Here is a 20084-nt window from a genome sequence, read left to right on the forward strand (position 1 = left end):
TTCTTTCTTTTTTTTTTTTTTTTTGCAGTTTTCTTTTTTTGGCTGGGGCTGGGTTTGAACCCACCACCTCCATCATATGGAGCCAGGATCCTATTCCTTTGAGCCACAGGCACCACCCAATCCTGTTTCTTTTTCTTTTTTTTTTCCCCCTTAGAGACAGAGTCTCACTCTGTTGCCCCAAGCTAAAGCACGGCATCAGCCTAGCTCATGGCAACCTCACACTCCTGTGTTCAAGTGATCCTCCTACCTCCCAAGTAGCTGAGACTATAGGTGCCCACCACCACTCCTTTCTAGTTTTTCTGTTTTAAGTAGAAATGGGGTCTCACTCTTGCTCAGGCTGGTCTTGAACTCCTGGGCTTAAGGGAACCTCCAGCCTCGGCCTCCCAGGGTGCTATAGGATTATAGGGGTGAGCCACCACACCAATCCCTGTTTCTTATTATAATCGGAGAAGGCAGCATTTGGCAACCACAAGTTTAATGGCAGAAATTTATCTATTCGAAAGGCACCCCAAATGTTCATAATGTAATTTGTAATTTTCCTACAGCAAAAGTTTGAAGGTCGTTCAGCAGTTAAGTATCAAGCTCCTTTCTACTCAAAGTGTGGTCCCTGGACCAGCAGCAGCAGCAGCAGCTTCTGCTGGGAGCTTGTCAAACATGGAAAATCTCAGGCCCTTCTTGGACCTAGTGAATCAGAATCTGAATTTTGAAAAGCCCCCTATGAGACATAGTCAAGTCTGAAAGGCACTGCTAGCTGATGCCAGCCCTGCCCCATGACCAGCTTTGTCCTTCTCTCCCTGGGTTCATGATCACAGTCATGTTCATGGAGTAAGGCATTCTATCTCCTTGTTGGGGAAATAATTGGTTGTCAAAGAAATGTTATGGGCTGAGTTGTGTCCCCCCAAAATTCATATGTTGAATTCCTAATCCCCAGTGTCTCCAAATGGGACTGTTTTTAGAGATGGGGTCTAAAGAGGTAATTAAGGAAAAATGAGGTCACGGGAGTGACCCTAACCCAGTAACACTGGTGTTTTATAGAAGACCATGGGCAAAGGAGGCCATCTACAAACCAAGGAGAAATACCTGCCAACACCTTGATCTTGGACTTCTAGCTTCTAAGTCTGAGAGAAAATAAATTTCTGTCATTGAAGCCACCTCGTCTGTGGCACCTTGTTACTGCTGTCCCAGCAGACTGATGCAGAGAGTCACCTGCTAGCGCTGGTAAAGGAAGTGAAGGAGTCCAAGTAAGGGATATTTTTTAGCCAGAAAATAGAAGCATCAGATAAATTTTAATAAATTGTGAAAAGTCAAATATTGTGGTGGCTCAGATCTGTCACATGAATGAGGCTACCATATGCTCATTATGGAAACAAGAAAAAGTGATTTGCAAAGCTGTTTTACACTGAAGATAAAACCGTAGTGAAAAATGAAATGGCAGTGCCTTCTGATCAAAGAGTGATATTCTTGGATTTAGGTAGCATTTTTCAAAGGTCTCCAGGCATATCATCCCCACGCAAGACAGGACTATGGTTCCCTAACTCTTTCCTGGCAATGGAGTGTGGAAGGCAAGAACTCAGTCTTAGATTCCATCACCTGCAGGGCTGAGTGTGAATAGGGGCCCCCATTTGTTAAATGGATACTTAAGTCTCTCAAACCTGGAGATAGGGTCACAGCCCTGGAAGGTGGGAATAGAGTGTGCAGGGAGGGGACCTGCCTTGGGCTCAGGCAGTCACAGAGAACCTGAAACGAGGCCGAAGAACAAGCTGGGACCCCAGACAGTGCACCTGGATCAGGAGCCCTGGGAACCATCCAGACATCTCTTTTATTCTTTCTTTTTTTTTTTATTTCTTGAGACAGAGTCTCACTATGTTGACCTCAGTAGAGTGCCATGGCGTCACAGCTTACAGCAACCTCCAACTCTTGGGCTTAAGCGATTCTCTTGCCTCAGCCTCCCAAGTAGCTGGAACTACAGGCGCCCACCACAATGCCCAGATATTTTTTTGGTTGTAGTTGGTCCGGGCCAGATTCGAACCCTCCAGCTCTGGTATATGTGGCTGGCACTCTAGCCACTGAACTACAGGCACAGAGCCTCTTGTGTTGTTTCTAAAAGTGGATACATAATTCTCTCTAGCTGGGTGGGGAAGGTCAGAATTAACTTAAGCATCTGTTGGGGGTCAGGTGTTTCAAATCCATGACTTCATTTAATTCTCACAGCCACTATGTGAGGGCATATTATTAACCTATTTTCTATCTGGAGAAACTGAGAGCAGAGAGGGTGCGTGACTGGCCTAAGGTCGCACAGCCAGGAAGAAGCAGAGGGAGAATCCAGACCTCCCCGCAAGTGGAGGGAGTCCTGCTCTTTGTACCATGCTGAATTCTTGAGGTCTCCTTCAGACTTTTAGACTAGGAGTTGGTTATTATTTTAGAACAACTGCACCCTCCACAGACAGCATAGAACTTACAGGAAAATAGAAAAGTGGCATTAGGCTAACTAATTCCCATCTCAAATGTGCTGAAAACATCTGGGATGAGGTGCTGTGGGGATGGGACACCTGGGCACTCAGAGATCTGAGTCCCAGTCCCCACTCAACCCTCTTTGACCTTGGACCAGGAAGTGCCCCTCCCCCACCTCCCACTCCAGTTCTTAAATGTGCACAAAATATGAAGTAGAAATAGAAGACATTTAAGTCCCTTCTGGTTTTAAAATTCTTTTCAACAGGAAAATGATGCTTTAAACCTGGTGACTTCTAAAGGAAATAAAAATTGTTAGTTCGGTAAGGGTATAATGCTGGCTCCTCTGTTCGCCCATGTGTCTCCAATAAATGGGAACTTCGTTAAATATTTGCCAAACCATTCTCAGAATGAGGCAAGACCAGCCTTCAGTGGTTCTCAAATTCCAGCATGCATAAGAATCACCTGACAAAAGTGTTAAGATGCAGATTCCTGGGTCTCCTAGGCAGAGATTATGATTCCATAAGTCCAGGTGGGGCCCAGGAATCTGTATTTTCAGTAAGCACTCCAGAGGATTCTCATACAGTTGTTTCAGCAGGGAAGATACACTAAAGAATGTCTTACCTACCCCCTGGACCAAGAATGACATCAGAACTTTGAAGTGGACAAGGCCAAAGCAACTTCTAGGAAAGACCAAGAGATGATCTGTAGCCCGCCAGAGAAATTCTGGGGAGGAAGATTTCATTGAGCTGTTTCCTTTTTCATTAGTGAGGTCAAGGACAAAAGCAGGTCCCTAAGCCATTAGGTGTCTGTAGGGTCTAGGTGTGACACAGCCCAGGGACCTGAGGAGGGTGTGGGTCCCCAACTGAAGAGGATATTATCAAGTAGTACCTAGAAGGCGGAGTTGAAAATCCCCTTGCACTCGACCAGAGGGCCCCTCAGGCTTGCACCCGTTAGACTGTATTTTGGCCAAAATAGGCCTAGACATTTCCTCCAGCGTCTATCATTTCTACTGATGACAACCTCTCAGAACTCTATATTAAAAAGGATCCTGAGGCCAAGCTTGGTGTTGGCAAGAAAGTACTCCATGATCCATCAGTGACACCTACCACAGCTACAGAGGAGGTAAGAAGGGTCTAAAACCCACCCACTCAGTGGGTTAAAGGGCTGGTGGGATTTTCCTATTATCTAATAAAGGGGACCCGCAAAAGATTTAAAAGGTCAGGCCATTTACATTGCAATGAGATCCAAAGAAATGTAAGATTTCTAAGAGTTCTTCTAAGACTATATTCTTTTGTTTATTTTTGCCACCTCTGCTCATTCCCTAATAGGGATTAGTTTAGTAAAACCTTTAAAATTAAAAGGGCCTGTGAGCTGATGGACAAATTGTGTTGTACTCTGCAACCTATCTCAAAATTAAAGCCACTGCAGGATCCCCAGCAGGTGGTGACAGCTGAAGAGAAGAGCAGTGATTGAGCCAATCCCTGGGACTCTGCACAGGGAGCCCGCTGCCGAGACTGAAGACCCTCTTATGTCATGGGTAGACACTCCACCCCACCCCCCACCTCTTAACAACAAGTAATCACCTGGGGAAAGTCATGATAGAGGTTTTCTAGGATAAAAGAAAATAAAGAATATCATTTGGGACAGTGTTGATAAGAACAAGGGAGATAATGGAATTGTGGTTCTAGAGAATAAATAAGAACACCACTAGAGAGGAGCAAAGAAAGATGGCAAGGGGCAGATTCGCTGAAGAACAGTCATTCTTTCCCCAGCAGCAGCCCAGCTCACGATCTAAGGCCCCGCAAGTCCTTGAGCGTCCCCAGATGTATCACTGTCACCCGCTGACCTCCCCAAGATGTCACTGCCTTTGTCACCACTGAAGGATGCTACCCAATTAGAGAGCTCATTAGCCACCAGAGCCGGGTGCTATTACTAAAGGCAGGCGCAGGGGGCAGCAGCCTCCTGGACCACAGTCCTGGCCTGGAGCCCTGCTGGCGGGCAGGGAATTCCCACCTCTAAGGAACTGGTGGCATGTTTGACCTCAAACATTTCTGCTGTAAGCATCGTCCTTTATTTTACTGAAATCCAGCTTTCCCGGACCAGGCGTCAGGAAAGTACAATGCTGCTTCGGAGCTTTATGTCTGGCAACATCTATCAACAACGCCATCCGTGGTGAGGCGCAGTCCCACGATTGCATCTTATTTTCTCGACATTCTCGCTGGATCCCTAGAAGATCCGTTACTCAAGAGAATTACTGCAAGGTGTAAGCTCGAGGTCTCATTTCTCTCACAGGAAGCCTAGAAAGCTACACATAAAGTCATTCCCGCCCTGGACCCTGAAGGGTGGGAGCAGGCGGTGTGGGATTTCAAGGAACTTGAAGCACTCTTGGAAAGTAAACGTGATATGGAGGAATTTTTTTTTTTTTTTTTTTTTTTTTTGGTGACAGGATCTCTCTCTGTCTCCCTGGCTAATGCAGTGGTGTCACTGTAGCTCACAGCAACCTCAGACTCTTGGGCTCAAGTAATTCTCCTGCCTCAGCCTCTCAAGTAGCTGGGACTACAGGCCCCTGCCACAGTGCCCGGCTAGTTTTTCCATTTTGAGTAAAGATGGGGTCTTGCACTTGCTCAGGTTGGTCTCAAACTCCTGAGCTCAAGTGATCCTCCTGCTTTGGCCTCTCAGAGTGCTAGGATTATAGGCATGGACCACTGCACTCAGCTAAGGAATCTTTTAATGAGAAAACTAGGCAAGTCCCCAGGCTATATATTCAGAACCCTAAAACTTCAGGGAGACAGAGATGAGGGCTCCTAGTCAGTCTCCCCCTCCCAACCAAGGGACTCCGACAGAGCTGTAAGTGCCGGTCAGAATACTGTTTTGAATTATTATACGTCCTGCTCCAAAAGTGTGAATCACTCCATGGTTCTTCAGTAGTCCCTGGTACCTACCTCTGAGTTCTCTCTCCCAGGTAGCCAACAAAATACTTTTGCCTCACAAACAAGTACATCAGTCCAGCAAAGGCAGCAGGAGCTATGTGGGCAAGTGAAAATACTCATGTTAGTTTCACAGACACCAAAACATGCTATGTTAGCATAATATTCATACAGTTGTTACGCAGTCATCATTGGCTACAAAATCTAGCAGAGGACACAAGTTCTAATAGTTGAGGCTGGCATGCACTTCGGATAAAACCCCTACAGCTGGAAGAAACCTAAGAACATTAATAATAGTAATAGTACCTTAAAGTGACATCATGGCAGAGTTTACAAAGTATTTGCGCATCCATCATCTCATATGAATCTTTTCAACATAACCAGAACCAATATTTCTACTTCTGGGTGTAGAAACTTGGGCTCAGGTGATCTAAGGGGGGTTGTTTAAGGCTGGCAGCTGGTAAGGGGACACAGGACATGAACCCCAACCAGCTCTGAGGATGGTTCTCTCAAGTCAAACCCTTCACCCCTGAACCTGCCCACAGCACAGTGCTCACCTTCCTGAACCCAGTTGCTACTGTTCAGCAAAGATTTCTGGGGAGGGAAATTTCCTTTGCATTCTAGGTCTTTGGGAAACATCCAGCAGCAATGCCCCAATAATCCCATGGAGTCCTGGATGCTTGGAGCTAGGAGTTAGAAAGCCCAGCTCCCCTCAGTCTGGTGTCTAAACCCAGTACTTGGTTTGTGCTGCATCTGGGCAAAAGGGCTGATTACTGTTTTCCCATCATTAGGAATTAGCGTGGGGATGAAACAGGGCTATAGCTGTAAAAGGCGCTTTGAAAACTTCCAAGCATTTTTCAAATATCATATTAACCACCATTGGCAGAATACTTTACACCTGCCAGGCACCTCTCCTGGTATTTTGGAAACTTAGGTCTCCAATCCTCCCAGCTACCTAGTAAAAATATGTAACTGTCACCATTTGACAAATGAGGAAATTTAGGCTCAGGCCAAAAGATTTGTAAGGACAGCTGTCTTTTCCTGGATCATCTCTGTGTCTGATGTAATGCCTGGCACATGGGTGCTTTCAAAAAACGTTTGTTGAGTGAATGAAAAAAGTCAGCCCAGAGGAAAGGGAGATTTCAATCTGTCTTCCTGGTCTCAAAACATCATCACCACCACCATCAGTAGTAACCATTACTGAGCTTCCATTGTTAAGTGGAACTACATGAAAGTGCCACTTTTGTGGGTCACAAACAATCAGATATTGGCAGTTTTATTTGGTTCAATCTGACATATGCCAAGCACTGGGTCAGGGGCTTAAAGCACAGTACCTCACTTAAGCAAATTAGGAACAGTGCTAGATACTGTGGTCCTATTTTACAATGAGGAAACTGAGGCTTAGAAAAGGTGCTCACAGCCGGGGTCACACACCAGCAGCGAGCACCCTTGAATGTGCCTCTAATTTATCACTCCCCAAAGCCCATTTCCATCCACAACTCCACCTGCTTTCCAAAATGTGATTCTTACATGGAAGATAATAAAATCAAAGCACAAAAGAAAACCATTTGTAAGGTTCATCCTGTTCTCTGAAATCACAGAATTGTCACAACTCTTGATTTGCCCTGGACAAAGCTTTTCCTACGCTGTGCCACCTGAATGATTCTGCTGCCAGGAGCTGGCTCATTTCTCTTTTGATGGAAATTCACCCAAACATGAGCTACTAGAGATCATGGATGGAAAGTGGCCGCACTTGCTGCCCCTCTGGAGGTAGCGGCTCAGTGGGGGCCGGGGCTGCTGGGAACTCGGGTACACATCCAGGCCCTAGAATTCTGAAGTTCAAGCAAACCCCTCATTCCTCTGGGGTGTGGGACCCTTCTCTGTAAAGTGAAGAGTTGGGCTACGATTCCTTTCAGCTTAAAAAAAAAAAAGACTTCACAATCTACTACATTCATAAGAAATCGCAATTATCAGCCAGGGTTTACTGATGTTTTTGTTCCTTGGCAATGCCAAGGCTTATTTTGACAAAGAATGAGTCAAAATATTTCCAGGGCTCTGCAACACCTTCAAACTCCTTTTGTATTTATCTAGCTAGAGCAGCTCTGCCTTCATCTAGATCAAATAGCACCCATGCCATAAAAGGAATCATAACTTCTAGCATGAGCTGAGTTTGACTTGATTTTTCAAGTAATGCCAGACATGTTTCTTATTTAACTCTGGATAGAAAATGGAAAATAAATGGTGAGTTTCCTGACAGCCTCTACACCGAGAAGGAGGCCACCTGGTGTCCTGTAAGCGGCTTCCCCGCCCCTACCCCCCAGTTCTCTGTCGCTGCACCTCATCCTTCTCCTCTGTGGCGCTTCACTCCCAGCTCTCATGTCTCCATTCACTGACCGCCCTGTGGCCTGTGTGCTTCACCACCATCTCTGCTTTATTAGCCCTGTATATCCAGGCACAGGGCCTGGCCTATTATCATCGTTCAGTATCCATTTGTTATGTGAATGAATAAGGTAAAAAAGATACTTGTGAAAAATTCAGAATTTAGAGTTGAAAGACCAGGGCTCTCATTTTGCCTCTAATACTCATCAGCCTGGAACGAGCTCTGTGCAGGCGGAAATAAGATCACTCTATCTACTTTATAAAGTGGGGAGAAAATGATAAGAATTAAAGAGTTCATTATAGCATTACTTGTGACTTTTCCACAGGTGCCCTACTAAGCCACAGAAACTGGCCAGTTCATGCTGAACCGCCATCAGACACGATGCCAGGTGTGGCCAAGCCTGTCAGGTATTAAATTTCAAAAGGGGACCAAAGAGTATGACTCTGGTTTCTATTTAAGTTTAAATCAATTCTAGGAGTTTATCTGTTCTTCTAACTTGCTGGAGTCAAGACTGTGGGCTACCAATACCCCAGGGAAGGCTAAAGACCTGGGATCCAGCCTGTGGCCCCTGTGGACATATCCCAAAGTAGGGCCAGCAGGGTGGAAGCTTATTAGAAGAACAACTGAGGGACAGCAGTCCCAGAATAGATCCCTCAGGTGCTCTCGCTTATAATGCCCTTATATCTGAGCTAACTCTGCTTAAGAATTCTGAGTCACATTTAGCCTTAAACCACCCTTGTCAGCTCAGTGCTCTCAACCGCCACCAGGGAGCAAGCATTAGCAATGCATTATCACACCCGCTCTGCCCGGGCACAGAGCATGCCTGAAACACAGCCTCCCCAGGGCTCTCACCTCTCCCGGGCTTCACAGATGAGAGCTAGAGGTCAAGCAAAGTCTTTTTAACAAAAAGCCTGCCCTTTGAACCTCCTTGAGATGCACATTATAGAGAGTGTATAAAGGGAAAGCTGAGTTACCTTGGCTGCAAAGCAGCCCTGCAGTCCAGAGCACGGCAAGGAAAGTGGGGTATGCATCTACACAGTTCTGGCTGTGGAATAAATAAACAAGGAGGAAAGCAATCAGAGAACACGTTACTGCAACTGAAAATTTTCTGAAACCCCAGCTAATAATCATCATCGTGTACGAGGTTTGAGTCCCATTCATACTTCCACTTACACCTACCCATGGCAGTCAGCTGCCACATTGGAAACAGACAATAGCATAAAGCAAACACGTGTTCAGAATCCATTAGCTCTGTTCCCACAGCGAAGCATCACGGAGACTTGCTTTCTTGATGTTTTCTCTTTGGCAGGGTTCCTGCTCCTGGCTGCGCTGATGTGCTTCTTGGAACTGGAGAGTGTGATGCAGACAGAGGGTGTGGCCACAGTCGGGATGGTGGGGGCAGAGGGGAGAAGAGCCCCAGTAAGAAAATCTTCATATCAGACACTCACAATCTGCCCAGGTCTGCAGGCCAGACTGACGAAAGTTGATCTTCAAGCATCAAGAAAACCAAGATTAATTCAGAAAAGTTGATGCTCAGAGAGTTAGCTTGCTGATGGCACAATCACTGCGTGTAGATTACAGTTCTCACTCCCTGGAAGTCCTCACTCTATGCCAGGCACTACACTGATGTTTTACACCCATCATTGCCTTTAAACTGACCATGCTCCTGTGAGTGCACATGACACTGTGTAAGTTTCTCCTTGCTGCTGTAACAAGTGGCCAGAGACTTAGTGGCTTAAAACAACACAAATTTATCATCTCATAGTTCTCTGGAGGTCTGAAGTCCAAAATGGGCCTTAATAGTTAGTCACTATATTAACAGCATCTCACATTCCTTCTGGAACCTCTAACAGAAAATCCATTCTCTTGCCTTCTCCAGCTTCTAGAGGCCACCTGCACTCCCTGGCTCAGGACCTCCTTCCAACCTCAACTCTGCAAAGGCCAATAAAATCTTTTTTTTCTTCTTCTTCTTTGTAGACTAGTCAAGTGCAGTAGGGGGAAGAGAGGAAGACTGGAACAAGAGTCTGACCTGTAACTCTGAACAGTCAATCAAGATAACTTTCTACCTTTGGGCCAGCCACATCTTTCTTATTTTCAATCATTTCAAAATAAGACATCTACTCTCCTGTCTCCTTCTTCCACATTTGAAGGACTCTTGTGATTCCATTGGATCTTATCCAGATAATCCAGGATAATCTGTTTATCTTAATGTCCACTGGTTAGCAACTTAAATTCTCCCTTGCTATGTTCCCAGGTTCCCCAGATTAGGATGTAAGCATTTTTTTCCTGGGGTGGGGGACATTATGCTGCCTTCTACAAACACTTTCGTGCTTCACATGGGGAACGGAGGCTTGGAGAAGCTGAATAGCCTTCCCAGGGTCACCCAGAGAGGGAACGGCAAAGCCAGGATTCATTCCCTAGTCAGTCTGATGCCCAAGCCAGGGCTGTTAACTCTTCAACTTAAATCATCAGTATCCTCTTGAGGAGTTTACAGTTCAGGTCAGGGCAATGATATTCCCATCCACGGAACAACACCACCACATGACTTGAGAGGCATAAAAGGGAAGAGACAATGCGATCCAGTGGAAAGGGCACCTAGCTAGGCTTTTATCCCCGTCATCACTTTAACCAGCTGTTTGCCATTGGCAAAGCAATCTCTCTGGACCCAGTTTCACTGTATGTAAACCTAAGGGTTCCTTTTGAGTTCTAAGAGCCGATGGCTATTGCAGCAGTGCTCGAGGTGTGCTCCCTGGACCAGCAAATGCTCATGCCCACCTTGGACCCACAAAATTAAAAACTCTGGGAAGGGGGCCCAGAGTTTGTGTTTTACCAAGCCCCAGGTGATTCTGATACATGCTGATGTCTAATGTGATTTGAACTATATAGGTAAAAGCAAAGACACAATTTTCAAACAGCTGGTTCAAACTGCTAAGGTGTCACACCTCAGTGCTATGCTCTGGAATGGCCAACTCGCGACATTTTCCCTGCAGAAAACCCAGAGAAGGACCTTTATGCCCCTCTGATGGGCAAAAGACCCTTTAGGAGAGAAGTCTGTGAATGTGATACAGGGGAAACCTGTGTGTTCCACCCTGAGAGACAGGCACAACAAAACCAGGCACAGGAGAGAAAGAGCAGACCCCTACTGACCTGTTCAGTGCTCTGGGTTCCCCAAATGTTTGCTGGTCTACTGGACACAGTAAGAATCCCAAAGGGCAGGAGGCCCTTACGAATGACCGTTTGGGGTAAAGTGCTCAGTGAACAAACCAGGCCTGCAGTTACAATCACACCAGCGGCTGAGCACCAGCATCACAGCTATTCATACTCATTACTAGAGGCACAAAGCTGCAGCCTCAGGTCTGGAAACGCGATTGATCTCCCAGTTCAAGAAAACTAGAGAAAAAATTCCTTTTTTAGGTAATTGAATAACATTCACTGCCTTATAGGATAGAATGTCTGATGCTATTATAGTTGGAGAATTATTAATACCAAAGATTTTCCCTGCTTCCTCCACATTCCCATGTTCATGGGGGATGTTGTTTTGCTTTGTCTCGATTTTAAGGAGTGACTTTGTCTGAGTTGTGCAAAAGGAAAGAAAGTCCTTAATTGCCCAAGGGACTTGCTTAGTATAGTCAACTGTCATGTGAGTTGACATTGAATAAGTCTTTCAATCATTCTTGCCTTTTATGTCAGGACATCTTGGTTCCTATCTGGAACCTATCTTGGTTCCTGTCCGGAGTTGAATGATACTCTCTCAACTATAAGAGAATGGGTTCTTCCTCTGGATTTCCAGAATATTCCCAGAGCCTGGTCCCTCATTCTGGCACAAGCCTGGGAGTTTGAGGTTGCTGTAAGCTATGATGCCATGGCAGTCTACCCAGGGTGAAAGAGTGAGACTCTGTCTCAAAATTTAAAAAATTTCTTTAAAATTTTAGAATAAGAAGAAAAGAAATTACTTTCCTAGACTATTGTGAGAATAAAATGAAATAAAGTTCTGCCTGGCTCACAGCAAGCATTCAATAAACAATGGCTATAATTATTCCAGTGTTTCTCCTCTTAACCCCTAATGGACATGTCCTCACCTGGCAAATTGTTATTATTATGGGTTTTCTTTTATTGATTGATTGATTGATTGATTGATTTTTGAAACAGAGTCTCACTCTATTGCTCCAGACTAAAGTGCCCTGGCATCAGCCTAGCTCACAGCAACCTCAAACTTTCAAGTACAAGTTATTCTTTTGCCTGAGCTTCCTGAGTTGCCCAGTGACTGACACACCTGGCTAATTTTTCTATTTTTAGTAGAGATGGGGTCTCACTCTTGCTCAGGCCATTCTCGAAGTCCTGGGCTCAAGAGACCCTCCTACTTCAGCCTCCCAGAGTGCTAGGATCACAGATGTTGAGCCATCGCACCCAGTTGGATTTTCTTTTGAGGAGTTTTGTGCCATTTTTTCCCTGCAAAACAGAACTGAAAAACCCATTTTGATTCTCATTTCTTGAGGTCTAACTAGAAGCTGCTCAGCAGATCTTAGGACAATTCCCTGTGCAACCTCCGTTGGGCGCACTCACAGCACTATTCCTGTGTTTATGGAGAGAAGGACTCCCTGCTATTTTCTTTTCCATTCTTTTCCACCTCTCACAGGACCACTTTAGTCTTCTGTTAATTAGTTTGGATTAGTTCAAAATAAGTAAATATCATTAATGACAGTAACCACTAGTATCAATACTAATCAATAGGATCATTGTAAACCTATTGCCTTCAAATAATTTTACAATCTGTGCTGCTCACAATTGAGTCTAGAGTGGACTCCATGAGGTGCAGGGAAGAAGCGACATTACAGTGGCATTTCTCAAAATGTTTTTTGTGAAACACTGAACAGTTGGGATACTCTCCTAAAAAGGGGTTTGGGGGCCTGTAGTTAAGACACCCCCCTCTTGGAGAAACAAGAATCAGAGTGCCCCTTAGTACATATAATAAAGATTCTCAAAAATCTGGCTAAAAAGAACTTACTTATAACACTCCATGAACTTGTAACCCATGGAACACATTTTAAGAAATTACACACCTCCAGAGATCCATCTCCTCTCTATATCCTGTGCTTCCCTGCGCTCTCAGAAAAGAGACAAGAAAAAACCACACTTAGACCAATGCTGCTCTAGCTGTGCTCATTGGCTGAAGACAGGGCATTCTACGTATTATACATGTGAACAGAAAGAAAAGGTCCAATTCCTGTAGCTCTCAAACCCTGACTTGGCTCTACCCTCATGAGAGATGAGCAGTGGACAGATCATTAATCAAAGTCAAGTCTAAGCTGATGGACACACTGGCTGGGAGGTCTGTTCACCAACCACCCCAGAATCTTGAGCAATATTAGTCAGCAGTCAGACTTTATGCCAAAAAATACATATGTATGCATCAGGCCTTTCAATCCACCAATGTCATTTGTCCTTTATGCTATTTTTCCTTTATTGGCAGTCACTACCCCATCCCATCAACCAGTAGTTTTGAGCATGGAACCCTATGATGGATACATTTATGAAAAAATTCTATACATGTACTACTGTCAGTCTGTAAATTAAAAATGAATACAACTTCATTTCTTTTTTTTTTTTTTTTAGATAGCAAGAGTAAATACCCATTCTTTTCTTCCTGCACCTCCACAGATCATCTCGCAACCCTTTTTGGTGCTTTTGGAGGCTCCTAGAAAAGCTGCTCTCGGGGCAACTTTCTGCTAGAATAACACACAGCCCCTGCCCAGTAGTTTCCTGGCAGAGGCCGGCACGCGAGCTGCCCCGGCTTTTGCCAGCATGCAGTCACCTGCTTCATTGATCTTTGGATACTCTTTACGATCCAGACAGACACATACCATGTGGTTGGGCCAGGAAAGAGGAAGTGGTCTTTGTAATAGAACCACAGCAGTATCTGAGTAATCTTCATCTTACAGAAAATGCTCCTCCCTGCCCTCTTCATTCCTACCTCTCTGCAGCTCTCTCTCCCTCCCTCTTTCTATTTCCGCCCTCAGGTAGGTTAGGTGGTAAAGACCAGGGAGCTTTGAGAGCTGGGCTGCAGCGCCTATACTACCAAACACATCCAGGCAGCAGCCATCGCCCTCTACTCTCCTCTTGTGCCTTCTTATCTCTTGTTCCCCACATGATTCTAGAACTTCCAAACCACCCAACCCAATGACATGGCACAACCACCAATCAAAGGAAACTTTGGCAATTTGGAGGCTGGCAGCCAAAGAGGCCAGGTAGAAGCACAATGGCTTCTCAGAAATGGAGCTATTTCATTTCTGGGGGGAAGTGGCAGAAACTTAGACAGCCTTGCTTGTTCCATTTCTTCTTTATTGCCAGCAAAATGGGAACTTCTAACCAGATATGGAGAAATTCCACTGTAGCTTCTCCAAAATGGACGCACTGAGGAGTTGATAGGATCCCAGTGGAAGCAGTGAGAATGTAGCCATCTGGGCAGAAGCAGCTTCTCTTTCCTAACTGGTAACCCAGTCATAATATTTTCTTTGGCTTTTGTCTCGGGAAAAGTTGTGATCTTGCCTCTGATGGAAGACACCGTCTTGTATTTCATGCATGTGGACGGCAAAGAGGTTGATGGCCACTGACACATTTTTCCTACCCTCTTTCAAGTGGATCTAAAATGTCTTAAATCGCATCTTTACACTTCTTAAAATGATTCTGAGAATTAATACACCAAAGTCCAGATGTTAAAAGAGAAATATTCCTCTAAGGAGTTCAGCAAAGTTTCCTTGAGATCAGACTATGGAAATAACCCGGGACAGATATGCTTGGCATGAAGGGTAGGGCAGAGCAGGTAGGGGACAGAGTAAGAAGGGCATCTGCGGCACCCACTGCAGTGGCACTGTGAGCACTCAGGAATAGCCAGGGAAGTCAAATGAGAGTTTTAGGGGCCAGGCAATCAGCCTGTGACCACCCTGCCAATGTGTCGTGAATAGTCCAGACAGTGTATGTAGCCATGTAGAAGCTGAGGGAGCAAAGGGGCCAAGGATAAGAAGAAGCAGTGGAGAAGATGTCCCTCCAGTCCCCTCATGCCTGTTTTCATTCACAAGAGGCCAACATGCCAGGACTCCCTCCTGGCTCCTCAGTGTGAATCACCACCCCAGAGTTTGCTTGTGTTATTCTTGCCATTCTGAACATACTTGTCCTGGGTGACCATGACTCCCCCTTTGGAAAGACCTCTGGGGACATCAAAGTCCCCTGAGGGCTGGAACCGAAGGTCAGCTCCTCCACAGGCACCACAGCATGAAACCTTCCTGGGTGCCCCATCTCCTGTCCCCTACAGGCCTACACGTCTGCACTTCTCAGACAACCCTCCCATCGAAATGCATTCTGCATGGAGGAGAAGAGAGGGTTTGAATAATATCCATTCAGATTTGCATCCCAAAGAAATCACACCCATCTTCACTGAGCTGCTCCAATGCTTTCAACAGCCTTATTGTTCAAAGTAAAGAATGCGCTAATGGAACAAAACTGGGGTGGGGTGTAGTGGCTCAGGCCCAAAATCCTAGCAGTCTGGGAGGCCACGGAGGGTGGATAATTTGACCTCAGGAGTTTGAGACCAGCCTGAGCAAGAATGAGACCCTCTCTCTACTAAAAATAGAAAAATTAGCTGGGTGATGTGGCAGCCACCTGTAGTACCAGCTACTTGGGAGGCTAAAACAAGAGGATCACTGGAGCCTAAGAGTTTGAAGTTGCTGTGAGCTATCATACCATAGCACTCTACAGAAAAAAAGAAAAAGGAAACACAATTGTGTGCAATGTCCTCACTCTCTCGGTTCTTGTTCTGGTTGCTCAAGGAGACCCCATGTTAGGAAATGTTCTGGTGTCACCTCCAGGCTTCCACCTGGGGAAAGTGAGAACCGGGTGAGTTGAAAGCTGTCGACAAAGCCTCCCGCCTGCTGCCTCTGAAGCAGGCTGATGAGTCACAGCTGGTGTTCGCCACAGCACCTCTGGTCTAACCCCACAGGAAACAGGTAAATTCCTCTGGCCAAATGACACGCTCAGATGTTTCTAGACTGTGAAGATCACGGCTCCAATATCTCTACTTTCTTTTAACACAGCACCGGCTAGGATGATAAAGGGTGTCCCAAAGCCTCCCACGTGGAGTTTAGACTTCCTAGCACCCTGCCTCTCTGGCACTGGCACTCAGAAGTTTGGCCCAGACGGACATGTGGCCTCAAGGGAAGCCTTCACTCCTATAAAGAGGCCCCGTGCCCATGCCCCCACCCTGTCAGTCCACAGCACCCGAGTTTGGACTCACTTGGCAGTGTAGACCCTCTCAAAGGCAAGCGTCCCCGTCCTCTGGAAGCTCCGTCCGTTCTGGGTCTTGCTTTCGTGCTCCACCTTGTGGGCAAAGAATGCTGCCAGGGGACAAAGGTTTGGATTCGGTTCATAACCCGCGTGTTCAGGGGCCCTATGATTTCACTATCTTACTAGAATGTTAAATGCCTACCTGACCCGACCTTAGAACAGCCCTAAATGTCCTCCATCAACTGTCACTTAGCAAAAATGTTCCCAGCAGCTGCTCTAACCACTGTGCTTGGTATTGGAAATGCAGTAGAAAGCGGTGCCCCCACCAGCTGGGATGTCACAGCCTCGACCAGTCCTTTTCCATCTTCTTCTATCTCGCAGCGCACTTAAACCTATAGTTAAACTTCCACGGCACACTTAAATTATGCGGATCAAAAAAATGAGTAAAAGAAAGAATATACTTACTGGACTTTGAACTTCTTTTGGAAATAATTTAATTAATGATTTTTTAGAATGTTCAAGGCACACAGAGTAAAAATCACTAGTATAAAGAAACAGACAAACAGTTACAGCAGAAATGACACGACAGAGTGATTCATGCCAAGATAAGACTGAGTGTGTGCACGGTGATGTCAAGGTCAAAGGAGGCAGCTCAATTCCATGCTTGGGTCACAGAAGGATTCCTACAGGAAGTTCCATGTAAGATAAAATCTGAAGAGCAAGTAGGAATTAGCCTCCCAGATGGAGGGAGCAGGGACAGCAGAGAGATGGTGCTGCTCCAGGGGAACAGGCTCTGCACAGGTCCAGCAGCAAGAATGGTCTGTGGGTCATTACGTCCAGCTCAGGGTGGGGAATGGAGGGGCTGGGACATGGGTGGGACCCCACAGAACCACAAATGAGGCCATAGAGGTAGGTGGTGATGCACTCTTTTAATGGTCCGCCACTTGCCATGAGCCAGACTCAGATGCTCTTAGCTTGCATCCAAGAACAGACGAAGAGCTTTAGCCCCAGGAACTGAGATTCTGACAAAGACAGCAGAGAAGATAGAGCACGCAGTAAGCAGGGTATATAAATTATACATAAGTTGAGCAATGGACAAAAGAAAAAGTAAAGTGTGGTAAGGGGCCATTTGAAGTGCTCAAGAGGGTGGCAGAGTGAGCCTCAGTGAGCAAGCCAGGGCCAAGCCGGGGCTGGAAGAAGGTGATCCCTGAGAAGTGCCCCTTGGGTGTAGCAGTTTGACTGTGACCCCTGGAGAACTTATGGAGGTTGATGTGAGAGCAAAAGGAGTTATTGGCAGGTTTAAGGGGAGGAAGTGCACAATCAGAGAGCCTCTGTGTCCCTAGTTAGCAGGTGCTGAGCAGGTGAGAACCAGGATCAAGGGACAAGACAGCAGCTGATAAGGGTGATGGCCTCAGGACCATGAGATCCCAGGAGACAATGTGGAGGTGTGACCAGAGGTTGGATGGTGGGGGACTGAAGACCCACCCCCTCTCTTCTCCCATCTTATTTTTTTATTCGTTTTTCAGGAGTGAAAGAGGATATGTGTGATTGTCATGGACCCAACCACGGGGCTCCTTTTCATCAACTTCCTAATAGCCTCCTCAGATAGACATGCAAAAGATGCCTGATCAATTGTGTATGTGAATAAAATCCTTTCATGTTTTCTTTGTTGGCAAAAATACTCTCCTTCTGTGGGAACATGCCCATTGTGCCTATATCTCTAGGCCTAGCTTGTGCAAAGGAGGCATTTGCCACATTCCAGGTGCCATGGTGGGCAGCGGGCATACATTCTCTTACTGGGCTTTGCACCCACTCTGTGCAGGGGGCGGAACTGTCCCCACGCTGCAGGTAAGGACTCTATCACTCAGGAAGGGAAAGTAACCTTCTCAGAGTCACCTCACCTCTGGGGAGTGTGAAGCTGGGAATTAGAATTCCGCTGGGCATATGAGGTTGTGTTTCACTCTTGCTGTCTCTTTGAAGCTCCCTGAAGGAATCCATCAGCTACACAGGCTTTAAAGCATCTGTCCGTTCTGAATGTCTCTTCTTACCACAGAGTGTGACACAACATTCTGATCATTTTCTTTCCAGAGCCCAAGAGGACATCCTCTGCCTCAGAACATGTGAACAGAGCTCATAGAGTCGTCCCTCCTTGTCCGTGGGTCTGCACGCATGGAATCAACCAACCAGCTAATTATTCTGATCAAAATATTCAGAAAAGTTTTTCATCTATACTGAACATGTACAGACTTTTTATTCTTGCCCTTGTTCCCCAAATGGTACAATATAACAACTATTTACATAGCATTACATCATACTAGGTATTATAAGAAATCTGGAGATGATGATTTCAAGTATATGGGAAGATGTGTGCAGGTTACAAGCAAATTCCATGCCATTTTATGTCAGGGACTTGAGCACCTGCAGAATTTGGTGCCCTCAAGGCTTCTCCATGGATACAGAGGGACAACTGTATTAAGAAAGTCAGAGGTTATTTCTGCAATCAGCAGCACAAGGTGGCTGTACCTCTCTGCCTCTGCCTCTATCCTTCCCCTCCTTCTTTCCCAAGGTGAGCATCTCCCTGGGTCTGGATCCTATCCCTGCCCCTCACTGCGGGCCTTTATTTCATCACTGCTTCTCTCACTTCTGGAAACCTTAGCCTTTTACCTCCTTCTTCTTCTTCTTTTTTTTCCCCTAGAACATCCACAGATCTTTCCTACCCTCAAACAAAGAAAGAGAGAGAGAAATGGCTGCAATCATGGCAACCCTGCGACATGCCGGACACTGCTGGCTACTTGAGTGGTGTCATCTCATCGAGACCTTCAGCAACCACAGATGGATGTTCTTAATAACTCTACTTCTCAGTTGAGGAAAATGAGGATCAGAGAAGTTAAAATAAGTTTCTCAAGGTCACATAGAAAGATCTTGAGATTTTAGTTAACCACAAAGTCAGTATGAGTCAGCGGTATAGCCCAAGTCCTCAGAAGAGTAACTCCTATGTAGATTATTTTAATGGAATCGGTATCTGGATCTCAGGATCAGTTACCCTACACAAAAGATACATAATCTGCATTTGTAAAAGAATGAGGGAAGAGGAGAGGTGATCCAATGGCAGGGGACTCTGGAAACCGAGTCAGAAGAGAAGCACTGTGTTGACAAAGGAACCTGACAGCTGACACTGTAAACACAGAAGCAGCAGGCACCATCTAGGCTTTTCTAGAGAACAGTCCCACAGCTGCCAGATAGAAGGTGTAAGGCAGCAGGGTTTGGCCCAACAGAAGAAAGAACTTCTGCAGTAGTGAATGCTTGAATTAATGAATTCAAGGCAATATGCACTCTCTAACACTGACTTTCAATTGGTGTGCCATGAGAGGATCTTAAATGTACCTAGAAAAATTTTAAAGATCATTAATTAAATTATTTTTAAAAGAGGTTCAAAATATAGTAAATATGTTCTTTTTTTTTCTCTTTTCTTTTTGATCAACATAATTTAAATATGCCATGAAAGTTTAACTGTAGGTCCAAGTGTGCTGTGAGATTTTTTTAAAAGTTGAAAAACACAGCTCTAGAAACATGCATTTGAGTTTGAATCCAAGTTTCATCACTCCGAACTCTGAGACTTTCAGTCAATGTTCTAACCTTCCTATTACTCACTTTGTTTATCCATAAAATAAGAATAAACAAGAGTATCTATTTCTTAGGGTGCAAGGACTAAATGAGATAATACTCAGACAGCATTATCTCGGCACAGGCAAACTCTAAGTCAGCCTCCAGATGAAGAAGACAAGCTGGTGGGCTGAGAGCTCCCCACCACGGGAATGTGGGCTGGGAGCCGTGGCAGGTGGTATAGAGAAGATTTCCACATTAGGAGAACTACATGAGTCTACAACCCCATCTCTGGAGCCCATCAAAGCCCAGGCTGGATTGCAAGGTCTTCCAGCCTGGTGCCCCATGAGGTTCCTTGGATGTGTGTGTTGGGGTGAGAACAGCAAGGACGACAGCTCCATTTCCCTCCTTAGCACAATCTCACAAGCCATGACTACTGCAGGGCC

General features: G+C 45.6%; 1 protein-coding gene across 1 annotated transcript in view; it reads right to left on the reverse strand.

The window, feature by feature from the left end:
* Positions 1 to 20084, reverse strand: part of ALOX5AP (arachidonate 5-lipoxygenase activating protein) — a 25300-nt gene that overhangs the window by 1352 nt on the left and 3864 nt on the right. The window contains exons 2-4 of the mRNA XM_003797606.2: positions 16046 to 16145; positions 8733 to 8803; positions 5394 to 5475 (exon numbers count right to left, since the gene is read on the reverse strand). Coding sequence (XP_003797654.1) covers positions 5394 to 5475; positions 8733 to 8803; positions 16046 to 16145 — 253 coding nt within the window. The remainder of the gene's footprint in view (positions 1 to 5393; positions 5476 to 8732; positions 8804 to 16045; positions 16146 to 20084) is intronic.

This window comes from Otolemur garnettii, unplaced genomic scaffold (genome assembly GCF_000181295.1).
Source record: "Otolemur garnettii isolate 467f Iridium unplaced genomic scaffold, OtoGar3 scaffold00120, whole genome shotgun sequence".
NCBI lineage: Eukaryota > Metazoa > Chordata > Mammalia > Primates > Galagidae > Otolemur > Otolemur garnettii.